Source organism: Scyliorhinus torazame, chromosome 8, assembly GCF_047496885.1.
Source record: "Scyliorhinus torazame isolate Kashiwa2021f chromosome 8, sScyTor2.1, whole genome shotgun sequence".
NCBI lineage: Eukaryota > Metazoa > Chordata > Chondrichthyes > Carcharhiniformes > Scyliorhinidae > Scyliorhinus > Scyliorhinus torazame.
The window spans coordinates 85,208,585-85,222,700 of NC_092714.1; the positions used below are offsets into that span (position 1 = coordinate 85,208,585).

Sequence of the window (14,116 nt, forward strand, 5' to 3'; positions counted from 1 at the left end):
AGAGAATATCTTGTATGGATCCAAAATTTGTAACACATAGGAAGAACAAACCAGTAACGTTAAAACACTCGTATGGTAGAAAGTTTTTCATCTTGGATTACCGCATAGTTAGGTGCTGCTTTGTCAGCCATTTTAATTTGTAAAGATAACCAATTAAAACTATACAAATGGTTATCTCATTGCACAAATGGCAGATGTAACTGTGGTATACAAAATAATTAATTTTAATTCAATTTTAAAAATAAAATGTTGAACCTCAACACTTATAAGACCTCTCAAAAATTAAACTTCTCTATATTGGGACAGATATTACCTAGAAATATAATTTTTCTTCCTTAATCAGACATAACAAAGCAGCTCACCTTGTTTGCAGAGGGTAAGCGAGCTCAATTGTCTAATATAGGACTTTTTAAATAGAGTCGGGGGCAACTAGGCAGCATGGATTTCCTCCCCCTACACCATCACCACGAGCCCAGCTTTAGATAACCCACCTGATCTTTTTTCTTTGAAGTTAATAGCATACAAATCACAAATTCTATACAGGACAGCATTCCTTCCCAGTCAAGCGGTGGAAACAAAACTCTAGCTCCCTGTTAGTTCAACTGTGTACCAGTAGTTCCTTAGATATCGTGCTTATTGTAAAGGCTATCAAATTGCTATACAAATCGAATATAAGGAACAGTTCTATAATTCTATGTGTGATGGCAAAACAGCAACATGGCCTCTAGAGGTTGAACAACAAATTCCTGCTGGTTTCCAATGAAGGCATACTAGATTTGCTGCTAGTAACTTTCTCAGTCAGTCATCAGAACACTGCTTGGAGCTGTGCATTATACTATTACTTTGTTATATTTTGAATGTTACATAATAACATGACAAACACACTGGTTAAACGCTACAAGCTACTACATATTTAAGCTATTAAAATAATCCAATGTCAACAAGAAAATTCAAGAATATATTAAGCAAAATTAAGAGCTATAATTTACATTTGACATAATGAGTTTATTTCCCCTAGGGTCCATGAATTGGATTCAATTTGAATTAGTTTTTGGAGCAGGCAAGGAGCTGGATTAGGGATTTGCTCCTGTCCACACTCTGAGCTCTGATAAAGTAATTAAAAAAATAGTATCCTAAAGCTCACCACCATTGGGATTTTCCTCATTTTGTGTCCGAGCTGACTGGTGGATTTCAGCTTTGCAGCAAACCTGTTACAGCCTCTGGCAAGGCCTGCTCTTCTGCTGTGTGCATGTGTGTGTGCACGTGTGTGTGCACGTGTGTATGCCATAATACAATTGGGCCAAATGGCATCCTTCTGTACTGCATTAATCTATAACCAGAGACTGGGAAGAACGGAATTGCTCTTTGAAAGAGGCAGCTTGGATCATGGGCTACTCTCTGGTTCTATAATTTAATGATTTAATTTTGCGGTTTGTGTTAGACCAACTAAGTAATAGGTATGGCTCAAAAGGTATTCCTGCAGAGTCTATTGACAGAATTTACAATTAGTTAATTGATAATAGCCGAGGAGTGCAGCTTCAGGACTGTTATCAATTAGCTAATTGTACATTTCCATCAATTGTCTCTGCAGGCGTTTTACATGCAAAGTATTATGTACACATTAACTTAATTCTACTAACAATAAATAGAGTTACAAAATGAAGAGCAAGACTATTCAATTTTCTTACCGCACAGAGGGAGAGTGCTAAGCTGTTTGGAAAGCCTTGATACATCAGTTTCATTTGGTAAAACCTCTGGGGTTTAGAGAAGAGACCAATACGCGGAAACAAAATGTAAAATAGTCATGCGTGTATGATATTCCTATTTTTAAAATTTGGTTTTGGTAACATTTTTGCTTTTCAAGGTGAAAAATGTCACAACATGTTGCACCCAGTGTCACTATCATGCCCTCTCAGGTCATATTTAATAAGGATCAAGTATAATGCATGGCTCTTCATTCAATCTTTATTTTTAAATGTTTAATCGAATCAAGAATTTAAGGTTAGACTTTCTCGAAGATAAACTAGGAATGGAGAAAATGAAGGTGAATTAGAAAAGCGCAGCAAAACATCAATTCACATTTAGAGTAATTTTATGACTGCTGTCCACCAGAAATGGAAATCATTTACCCCCAGAACGAACACGATAGCAACAAATTGCATTTACATAGCACTCGTCACAGAAAGGACACCAAGTAGAAAGCGAGAGAGTAGAGAGAGGGTGGAGACTGAAGGCAAGGTCGAAGGCATTGGTCTAAGAGAGATTTTTGAAGACAGGGATGGAGGAAGCAAATGAACTGACTTTAGTAGAACATTTCAAAAGAGCACAGCATTCTGCTGAATGACTGGTCTTCAATGGTGCAGCTGAATAGAAGGAAATAATCAACAAGTAATTTGGAACCAGAGGAGTAGAACATGCAAGTATGTGGCTGGTGGGAGAGTGGGGTCTAAAATTAAGGTCAAAGATCCTGAAATCAATTGCTCAGGTATCAGAAGTCAGCAGAACTTTGAAGCGATACGAGGTAAGAGGTTGAAGAACATCCTGCTGAAGAGGGAATGAGCCATGGTGTTACAAATTCATTGTAGTTTAAGGGGAAGGAGTTTTCAAAGAGAGCGTTAGAGAAACCAATCCTCAAGATGGTGAGGGAGAGAATTAGATTTTTGACAGCAGAAGGAATGTAGCTCGCCATGCAATGGTTAACTTGTGAATGAATTCTACCTTGGTCGGCCAGATGTAGAGCATAAACTTCAACACAGGTTCAATCAGGGCGAGGATAAACTTAAGGGTTCATTGCAGATTTTCTCTCTCACAATAAGACTGGCTAAGTTGAAGCTCAGATTGATGGATTCATTATTGAAGGTGGAACAATAGGCTGCAGGTGACTAGAAACAGGGCAGTAAGTTGGAAGCAGTGTGCATCAAAGCTCGGTCCCATGGACGATGAAATCAATGTGGAGTAAGTGTGATCAAAAGTAGCTAAAATCAACTAGGTTTCTGAACAGTGAAAACATCTTGCATTACATTTATTTTGTTACCTGAATAAATATATTTTTCAACTAATTTTTTATGCCAATTTATTAAACCAAAATAAAAAATATCACTATTACAATGCACAAAGAAACCTATACGTAACCTATTATAATGTTAAGACTGCAAATGAATCCATCAGTTATGTTACAAACAGAATACATTGCTTGTTGCACAAACTAATACATCATAACATGATCAAAATATTTGTATTCTATCATTTCACATATTCGCTCCTTCGTTACTTATACTTTATTTTTGAAACTGGTCAATAAAACCGGAAAGAATACATGATTCATTTAAACTACATATAGAACATAGAACAGTACAGCACAGTACAGTACAGGTCCTTCAGCCCACGACGTTGTGCCGACAATTTATCCTAATCTAAGATCAACCTAACCTACACCCCTTCAATTTACTGCTGTCCATGTGCTGTCTAAGAGATGCTTAAATGCCCCTAATGAGACTGACTCCACCACCTCTGCTGGCAGTGCATTCCACACACCCACCACTCTGTGTAAAGAATCTACCTCTGACATTTCCCCTATACCTTCCTCCAATCACCTTAAAATTATGTCCCCTCGTGACAGCCATTTCCATCCTGGGGAAAAGTCTCTGGCTATCCACTCTATCCATGCCTCTCATCACCTTGTACACCTCTCTGCCTTCTTCGCTCCAGTGAGAAAAGCCCAAGCTCCCTCAACCTTTCTTCATAAGACATGCCCTCCAGTCCAGGCAGCATCCTGGTAAATCTCCTCTGTACCCTCTCCAAAGCATCCACATCCTTCCTATAATGAGGCGAGCAGAAATGGATGCAATATTCCAAGTGTGGTCTAACTAGAGTTTTATAAAGCTGCAGCAAAACCTCGCGGCTCTTAAACTCAATCCCGCTGTTAATGAAAGCCAACACACCATATGCATTCTTAACAACCCTATCAACCTGGGTGGCAACTTTGAAGGATCTATGTACGTGGACCCCAAGATCCCTCTGTTCCTCCACACTTCCAAGAATCCTGTCTTTTACCCTGTACTCAGCATTCAAATTCGACCTTCCAAAATGAATCACTTCGCATTTATCAAGGTTGAACTCCAACTGCCACTTCTCAGCCCAGCTCTGCATCCTGTCAATGTCCTATTGTAAACTGCAACAACCCTCAACACTATCTACAGGTCCCCCAACCTCGGCAAACTTACTAACCCACCCTTTCACTTCCTCATCCAAGTCATTTATAAAAACCACAAAAAGCAGAGGTCCCAGAGCAGATCCTTGCGGGACACTACTGGTCACCGACCTCCAGGCGGAATACTTTCCATCCACTACCACTGCTGTCTTCCTTCAGCCAGCCAATTCTGTATCCAGGCAGCCAAATTTCCCTGAATCCCATGCCCCCTAACTTTCTGAATGAGACTACATTAAGGAACCTTATCAAATGCCTCACTGTAATCCATATACACCACATCCACTGCCTGATCTTCATCAATGTGTCTCGTCGCATCCTCAAAGAATTCAATGAGGCTTGTGAGGCATGACCTGCCCCTCTCAAAGCCATGCTGACTATAATCAAACTATGTTTTTCTAAATAATCATAAATCCTATCTCTCAGAATCCTTTCCAATATTTTGCTCACCACAGACGCAAGACTGAAGGGTCTGTAATTCCCAGGGTTTTCCCTATTTCCTTTCTTCAATAGGGGAACAACATTCGCTTCCCTCCAATCATCTGGTACTACTCCAGTGGAGAGTGAGGATGCAAAGATCATCGCCAATGGTACAGCAATCTCCTCCCTTGCTTCCCGTAGTAACCTTGGGTCTATCCCGTCAGGCCCAGGGAACTTATCTATCCTTTTTTATAAATAAATTTAGTATACCCAATTCATTTTTGCCAATTAAGGGGCAATTTAGCATGGTCAATCCACCTAGCCTGCACACCTTTGGGTTGTGGAGGCGAAACCCACGCAAACACGGGGAGAATGTGCAAACTCCACACGGGCAGTGACCCAGGGCCGGGATCGAACCTGGGACCTCGGCGCCGTGAGGTTGCAGGGCTAACCCACTATGCCACCGTGCTGCCCCAGAACTTATCTATCCTGATGCTTTTCAAAATTTCCAGCACATCGTCCTTCTTTATCAACCTGTTTGAGTCTATTAACCTGTTTCACACTGTTCTCATGGGCAACAAGGTCCCTCTCTCTACTGAATACTGAAGCAAAGTATTCATTTAGGGCCTCCCCCATCTCTTCAGACTCTAGGCACAAGTACCCTCCACTATCCCTGATCGGCCCTACTCTCACTCTGATCATCCTCTTATTTCTCACATAAGTGTAGAACGCCTTGGGGTTTTCTCTAATCCTTCCCGCCAGGGCTTTTTCATGCCCCCTTCTAGCTCTCCTCAGTCCATTTTTGAGTTCCTTCCTGGCTACCTTGTAACCCTCTAGAGCAGAGTCAGATCCTCGCTTCCTCATCCTTACGTAAGCTTCCTTCTTCCCCTTGACTAGAAGCTCCAGTTCTCTTGTCATCCAAGGCTCCTTCACCTTGCCATTCCTTCCTCATCTCAGTGAAAAAAAACTATTCAGCATTCGCAGCAAGTGCTCCTTAAACGATCCCCACATTACTGTTGTGCATTTCCACAAGAACAATTGTTCCCACTTTATGCTCCTCAGCTCCTGTCTAATAGCAGTATAATTTCTCCTCCCCCAATTAAACACCTTCCCATGCTGTGTGTTCCTATCCCTCTCCATGACTATGGTAAAGGTCAAGGAGTTGTGGTCACTGTCACCGAAATGCTCTCCCACCGAGACATCTGACACCTGGCCTGGTTCGTTGTCGAGCACCAAGTCCAATATGGCCTCCCCCCTAGTCGGCCTATCTACATATTGAGTCAGGAATCTTTCCTAATTACACAATATAAACTCCATATTGCAAGTATCCTGTTATCAGTAACTGAATTAGAACAAGGTAGCTATGCAATTAAAAGAATAAAAATCCGTCTCTCCCTGGAGACTATATAGGTTTAGGAGAGTAGGAAGTGGTGATATCATGATCAGTAAGATACCACAACTATGCAGGACCTTTGGATCTTTTCCAGCCATTTTAGTATATTCATATGCTATATAAAAAGTAAAGGTAAAAAGTACAAAAAGTGCAAAAGAGAATAATGAAATTATACTAAGCTGATGACAGAAGTATTTTTGGAATAATATTCCCTTCTGCCCAACAGAAAGAACATGCGAGAATTAAAACAGCAGTATAATTAGAGCTTATGCAAGAATCAATGAAATGACTTTCAAATGGAATGTGCTATGAATATCAACCATTTTGGTAGAAATGCTTAACTTGAACTAGCACAATTCTGAGAATTTAAATCAATATAAAACAAAAGAGAAATATAATTGGCTACATTATTTAGTACAGGCTCATATTCAAAATTCGAAAATTTGAAAGGCTCTGAAATCTGCACTTTTTCTATGTCTGCTGTTCCTGCACTGTGTCCCATTCCCGTGGCCGAACACACGTGCGTGTGTATCCTTACAATTGATGGCACGGGTTTGTTGCACCACAAGAGTTGAACCCGGTACGGATTCCCTGCCAGGAGGAAAGATGCGCGCCCCCATCAGCCACAGCATCGACCGGCAACTCCAATCAGTGTCCGAGGGTCTTTCAAAATTTGAAAACTTCCAGAATCTGAGACACTTTCGGTCCCGAACATTTCGAATAAGGGATACTCAACCTGTAATAATGTTCCTGGAAATTAAATAAAGGCTACTATCAAAGTAATAAGCTGCCTATTGTGGGAATTGGTACTGCAACACCTTCTGAAAACAAAATGAAAGACAATAGTCTGGACAGAATATTGCCCTTTGGAGTGAAACTTTAAGGTTAAGATTGGCTAATGGTCTACCATAGGAATGGCTAGATGAAAAAAGACCGGGTCCCTCTAGTTTGCCTTCTTCACCCTGGTGGTCACATATTGCAACAATAAAGGAGATATTAACTAATTATAGCACTCAATCTCCATCAATTAGTCTACAACAGAAACTGAAAACAACCAAAGCAAACCCACAACGGAGGAGGGGTTTTGGGAACCTTGGGTCCAAAGTCAATTATTTTCCCCCAAGCCTGCTATATATACCACAAACATTCAAATTACGCATATGCTATATACCAACATGAATCAATACCTGCTGCTTCCCCTAGCTCTCTGGGGAGTCTGTTCCAATAGATTGACCACTTGCTCACTCAAGTATTGGACAATTATTACATTTAAAATGTAAAACACAAACAGACGGGCTTAAGGGCTTTCTCTTGTACCTGAGTAATTGCCTCTGCAAAACTGGTAGATTAGGCCTCTGTGTAATCCTCATGCCAGCCTGAAGGACATCAGGGGAGAAGAGCCAACTTCGGTCATTTGAACATGGTGTGTCCACTAGTACCTAAGAAAGGAAATCAATAGTAAGAAAATACAAAAGTTACTCCAAAAACGTACAAGCTCAAGTGACAGAAAGTCTTTTATCAAAATTAGTGTTTCCAGTTTAAAGCCAACTTGATTCAGTTGTCAGCACCCCAATTTAAGGTGCTGGTTCTGAACCTCAAAATTCAGCATATAACATAGGCTAACATTTGGTAGTATTGAGTGGGTATGTAGTTTTTGGCTTAACTGTTTACCCGGTGTCCTATCTGTCTGCTCAGCTGAATGTAAATGATCCCATGGTGTCATTTGATAAGGAGCTGGAAGTTAGTCAGGAAGGTGACCTAGTCAACATTTGTCCTTTAACCATTCATTCACTGCTTGAGATATTTCATTTTGCGCAGACTGGCTGCAGGGTTCACCTACATATATAGTAAAAAATCCACTTCAAAAACATAGTCGTTGGTTGCAAAGATAATTTTTTTCATTATTTTGCAAAGTCATTGTACGTTGTACAATTTGGTGACGCTGCCTCTGGCCCCAGCAAACCACCACCACCCTAACAAAACATTGCGTCAATTGAAGAATGCTAAAAATGGCTACATGAATTAAAGGGAGTCCCTCAATACCCAGGTTAGCAGCAGTATTTGAAAGGTATTCCAGGATGAAACATGTCTAGAGATTTGTCAAAAAGTGAACATTGAGACCTAGATAAAGATTTACTTTGCAGGGAAAGCTGGCATATCAAAAAGTTCCACTGAAGAAAAATAACTGTCAATGGCCCTTCAAGCTCAGGTGAAAAGTGAGTTTGGCAGAGCAATTTAAAATCTCATCTCTCAGACAATGGAGCATCTACTCAGAAGAAATTGTATGAGTTACATGTGAGCCACGACATTTGGGAAATTAAATCTTTGATGTTGTTGCTGATAGGCTGTCTATTTGGACAATCGCTTGAGATATGCAACATAACAAAGTATTCCCCAAATGCACAAATATAATTGTGGCTTATGAATATGGGCAAAGTACAACTTCTGACAGTGACAGTACTGGCCTCCACTCATCCTTTGACAAAGTCCAGCATGTAGTTTTTATGCAAATTACTAATTAATTTCCTGTAATTTATAAATAATGGAAGGGAAGATTTGATCTGAAAACACTTAAATTATAGCTGATACTGCTGTTCAAAACAAATTAAACAACACCATTAGTTTTAGTGAAACAATGATATCACAGGATCCAATTGCATCTTATTCGGATTGTCTTGTGCTGGACACATATGGGTCAAGTGCTGTGTGCACAGACAAGGAAGTAGAATCATTTCCCTCAAACAGAAACGGTGAGTAAAACCTGACAATTGAGCACCCCCATGTGGCTAAGATCGATGTAACATGGATATTTGAACACAAAATCAATGGTGATATTTACATATAGACAGAGTCTGACACTTAATCGAATGTTAATTGTTTGGAGAATGTCATCTAATTTCAGAATAGATTTTAGTACTAAATTACATCTACCATGATCTCACTATTTCAACAGATGCACCCATTATAGTGCACAGGACAATGTGTTGTATGAACATTTCAGGTCAAAACAGAAATCAGCAAAATCATTGGAAATATCTACATCAGACCACATTCCACACAAGCTCCAAATACGAGTAGTAACCATTTAATGCCTACTGCAATTGCCCATGATCTAATTATAAATTTGTTCACTTATTAACTGCTGTAAACTGGCATCTTTGGACAAACTTTTGTACATCATCTGATGAACCAGTAAAAGTACAAGATGTAAGTAGTTGGGCTGAATCTTAGTCACCTGATCTTGTGGAGATGCTGACTTTCCAGTACAGGGGATGAACCCAGCCAAACTATCAGTGATATTGAAGGTACTGAAAACAGGTTGTGCCTCCATCAGGCCAACACATGGCTCGGAGTCCATATGGAACATGGTCATCGCTGGGGTTCATTTCTAGTTCAGCAGTTGTGTGGCCAGGGTGGGCTGAAACCCTTTATTCAAATTCACTCACTTGAGTTCAGGACGGGGCAATGATGAGGGCGGGCCGTGCACGATGGGGGGTCGATCGATAAGTTTGAATTTTCCACACATGGATCCTCATAACCAGAACTTCAATCAATTAAAAGAGAGTGTCACTGCACAGTCTGGTAATTAAAACCAGAAACTTGTTTCAGACTTTAAAAGTGAAATATTGAATGGTACAAACTGCTACCTGCTCAGCAACTGAACTCCCCAACTCTTGGAGCCTCTGAACAGAATCAACAGTGGGGAGTACTTTGTGCTCCTCCATTCGCCAGGGAGAGGGGGATGTGGTAGTGCAGGGCAATGATTCCACACTCGGGGATTGAATGATTCCACACTCGGGGATTGTAGCACACCAAAATTCAATTGCCTCGATGGCTTGGGTGGTAAAGGCACACATAACTGAACACATCCGGCCTAAAAGGCCCCAAGAGGACCCTAATGTTAACTGCCCATTTGTACAATGCTAATCCTAGAAATTAACATGCTACAGCTGATATGCTAGCGCTTTATGCTCAGTCCCAGGACGGTCGAATCTGCCAATCATAATCACTGACTTGTTTACCTACTGCTAGAAGGTAGATGCGAACCTGTGAAGGCAGGACCCCGGTGGATTGTGATGCCCCACAGCCTAGCTCCACCGGTTCATTTTCATGCCTGATTAATATGATGCATCATTGAAATCGCAGTATTTTACCCCGGAGACTTAAAAAAAATTTTTTTTTAATTTTTTTAGAGTACCCAATTCTTTTTTCCAATTAAGGAGCAATTTAGCGCGAGGTCTCCCGGTGTGTGACCCTCTCCCCCACAAATGGCATCACTCCAGGTTATTTTCCATAGATGTCACGCCCAGTCCCCAAAAGAAAAGTGGTGGGGGGGACAGTGAGGAAATCACAGCAGCTGCCGCTGTCCCCCGAGCAGGGCGCTTCGGGGGCGGACGGGACTCTAGAGGGCCCGTTCCACCTAGTACAATTAAGCAACCCGGACTTGTTCAATTTCTCAAGGGAGGGGGGTCAGCGATAACCCCCTGCTTCTTAGGTTCTTAGCGGAATTTAGTTTGGAATATCCTCTGTCCCAACCGCTGTCTTCGGGCACCTCTGCCACCATCCCGGACCTGTTTCCGGAGTGACCAGGCGGCAGGGGCGGGGTAGGCATCTGCACCACCGCCTCCCACTGGCCCGGGAAGAGCCTGAGGAGATCCTGCCTGTCAATGATCCGGGTGGCGGGATCAAGGCAAGCCCTGGGTTGATTTGTGGGCCAATGTCGCCCGCCACACTCAGTGTGGTGGAGGATTCGGGCCCAGAGGGCGACTGCCCGAAGGCTGTCAGCCGCCCAGTGTCGGGAGTGGAGGATGCACATGAGGCTCTCTGCAGTGGAGTGCAGGGCTCACTCGTGCCTGACACTGTGTTGCCCCTCACCCCCTCTGGGGGACTCCCGTAATCTGGCACATCATAATTGAAGGTTGTTTTGTTTTTCTGCCTCCGTATAGTTCAGGCAGTGTCCTATTGGGCCCCCCTCCACCAACACCCCGACTCTCTCCCTTCTCCCCACCCTCATTCTCCCCCCCCCCTTTCCTTTCCCTTCTGTTGGTACAGAGGCGAGGGTATCTGGTCTCGCCAGCACAAGGTTTAGTGCTTGGACCATTTGTTTTTTGTAGATATGTGCTGTGAACTGTTTTAATAATCCCAGTATCCTACGACCCCTCCCCGTTCATTGGTACGGAGGGGAGGGTACCCTGTTTCTCCAATACAAAATTAGTGTTTGTACCATTTTGGCCTTGTATATATTTTTCACTGTTTTAATAAAAAGATATGGCCAATTCACCTACATCTTTTTGGGTTGCGGGAGTGGGGCCTATGCAAACACGGGGAGAATGTGCAAACTCCTCACAGACAGTGGCCCCGGGACGGGATCAAACCCGGGTCCGCGGCACCATGAGGCAGCAGCGCTAACCACTGCACCACCGTGCCCCCCCCCCCCGCCCCCCCCACCCCCCCACCCCCCGAAACTTTTTGAACGCTCTGATTGCAACTATTTGATCCACACATTATTTAAAACGGTTAATTTTTCAGGCCTGGAGCTTAAAGCAGAGGCAGGTGCTTTATCTTGCACTCCAGGTCTAAAGAAAGGATCCGCTGTATCCTTTGACTCTACAACAACAAAACCCACCATTAATGCCCAACAAACAAACAAGAACAAAAGGAGTAGAGAATCTGGCACATACTACACACCGCCAATATTTCCCTTTGTTCTGGCAGTGTCCAAAGCAGCCAACCAGTAACAGGATCATGCACAAGCAGAACCAAACTTGTATTTAACGGACACAGGAAGTGAAAAAATGGATTGCGGAGTGGAGATGGCAGGGGTCAGAAAAACATGTAAAAGGCGAAATTCCATAATCAAAAAATCAGAAATTTGCCATTTGGTGAAAATTCTCATCCCTGCATTCTCATCCCTGCATTTAATCTACCCAGCTCCTGAATAGCTTTATTCTCTCCAAGTATTTGATAAATTCAGCACTATGTAGCTAAGCATCAGACAGCGTTGCAGAAGCATTTAGGGCAAAAAATATTTTAAAGTAATTACTAACTTGGCAATACACAGCTTGCTTTAAAAATCTGACATTAACACACAAAGAGAATCAACTGAAAAAAATCTCTGAATGCAGTTTTATCTCGGTCACAATGCGATTAAATCATAACTGTAGCTGGGGAAGACCATTTAGAGCATGCTAATACATCCATCTAGAAATACCACCAAATGTAGCATCTAATTGGTTCTTAAATGGTTTCAGATTTTGTACCTCCACAGCTCTCCCTCAAGTCCATTCCATGTGTTGATCGCTCCTTGTGTAAAGCATTTCACAATATCAGTCTTAAATTTACATTTTTCTACTATGTTTCACTACCTTACTCTTGTAATCTAGTAGAAAGTAATAATCTGAATTTGACATCTCCATAACTATCTAGTTTTCTTCTATATGGTACTTGGTAAGGTGCCCCTTTGTAGTCTTCCACCAGGGACTTTTCACAGGCGGTGCACAAGGAGTGCAGTTAATGGTCGCATATAATTAAAGTGCAACAAATCGTCCTTAAAAGAATCTCTGGAAGGCATGGAGATTAAGAATTGTGGAAGATGAAGGGCCTTTTAAGCTGTTTTTTTAACTATATTTGTTCACTTACCATTTACATTACCCTTGTTCCTTACCTCAACCTGAAATTCTTTTGTCTTCAGACTTATGTAATTTTCACCAAATGGGGGTTGAGGTAAACGGATGTAGTGCAGTCCACTTCAGCTTCCACAATGTCATAAAAGTCAAAGAGTTTGATAGGCCAATTTTCCCCTGACTTGTTTATAAGACTGCGAGAAAGGCAATCCTCAAGTCTACTCTTGCCAATTCTGAAATCCTCTTTGGCATCTTTTAATGGCTTCAATTTTTATAGAATCCATGCTTGTGAAAGTAGATTGTCGCAGAGTTTTTTTTTTTAAAAACGATGCAATTCTCACACACAAGAACTTTTTAAAAATGTACCACCTGCCATCCATTCAAAGTCAGTGCAGCAAATAGCAACTAGGGGCTTTTTACAGTAACTTAATTTGAAGCCTACTTGTGACAATAAGCGATTTTCATTTTCATTTAATTTCAATGCTGGCTGGTCTAAATGTCACACCCCATGTTTTAGTGTTCTGTAGGGTTGCATTTTGAAACTATAATGAGCCATGTCACCACAGCACAGAAATTAGATAAAAATGTGGCCTCACCTTGTCATACACTTGTAGCCGCTGTGGACCAATGTGTCTACCATCCAGGTTGGTCACAGAAATTATGCTTCTCAAGTCTTTAGGTACAAAAGATTCAAGTGCTTGCTTCAGCCGCCTGTGTCGCAAACTATCATATTCATTGGAGTGCAAATGACCTTTTTAACAAAGACAAACAAATGTTGAGATTGTAAAAGTGACCAACCATCCCACTTTTTTGCTGCAACCTACAATAGTGAAAGTAATAAATGGAAAAAAATACAACTACAACAACAATAAAACTAAAACCTTGGCATCTGTCCTCCCAAGGACATCTATTACATATCTACCTTGTCCCAGTAGTAAGGCTGTAATCTCTGTATCAAAATGACATGGGCACAAGTTCCACTTGTGAGATTGGAACATAATCCAGGCTGAATGTTTAGTGCTGCATAACCATTAAATCTACAAATCTACAAGCCCATCTGCCCCTCAGGTGGGCACAAAAGATTGCAAAGTACTATTTTAAGATCTGTGAGTGTTCTAGTCAATATTTATCCCTTAACAAACATTAAAATAGATTATTTGGTTGCTGACTGCAAATTAGCTGCAGTGTTCCCCACAGCCACAACTGTGACCACACTCCATAAAGAACTCCATAGATTTCATGGGCTTTCATAGAGTGGATGCCACTACCTGCTCCAAACTTCTATTTGTACTTATATTTGAACATTGTTAGGTAGTGAATGTTATGCAGCACCATTTATTCTTTCACAAGATGTGGGTGTCACTGATAGGCCAACATTTATTGCCCACCCCTAACTGCCGTTGAAAAGGTAGTGGTGAAGTTTCTTCTTGAGTCGTTGCATTCCATGTGGTGCCGGTACAGCCTGGCACTGTT

At 41.6% G+C, this 14,116-nt stretch overlaps 1 protein-coding gene across 1 annotated transcript in view; it reads right to left on the reverse strand.

Annotated features, from left to right (window-relative positions):
* The window catches only part of nsun3 (NOP2/Sun RNA methyltransferase 3), a 56,627-nt gene that overhangs the window by 12,293 nt on the left and 30,218 nt on the right, over window positions 1-14,116 (reverse strand). The window contains exons 4-5 of the mRNA XM_072513913.1: window positions 13,240-13,394; window positions 7,338-7,459 (exon numbers count right to left, since the gene is read on the reverse strand). Of these exons, the coding sequence (XP_072370014.1) occupies window positions 7,338-7,459; window positions 13,240-13,394 (277 nt within the window). The remainder of the gene's footprint in view (window positions 1-7,337; window positions 7,460-13,239; window positions 13,395-14,116) is intronic.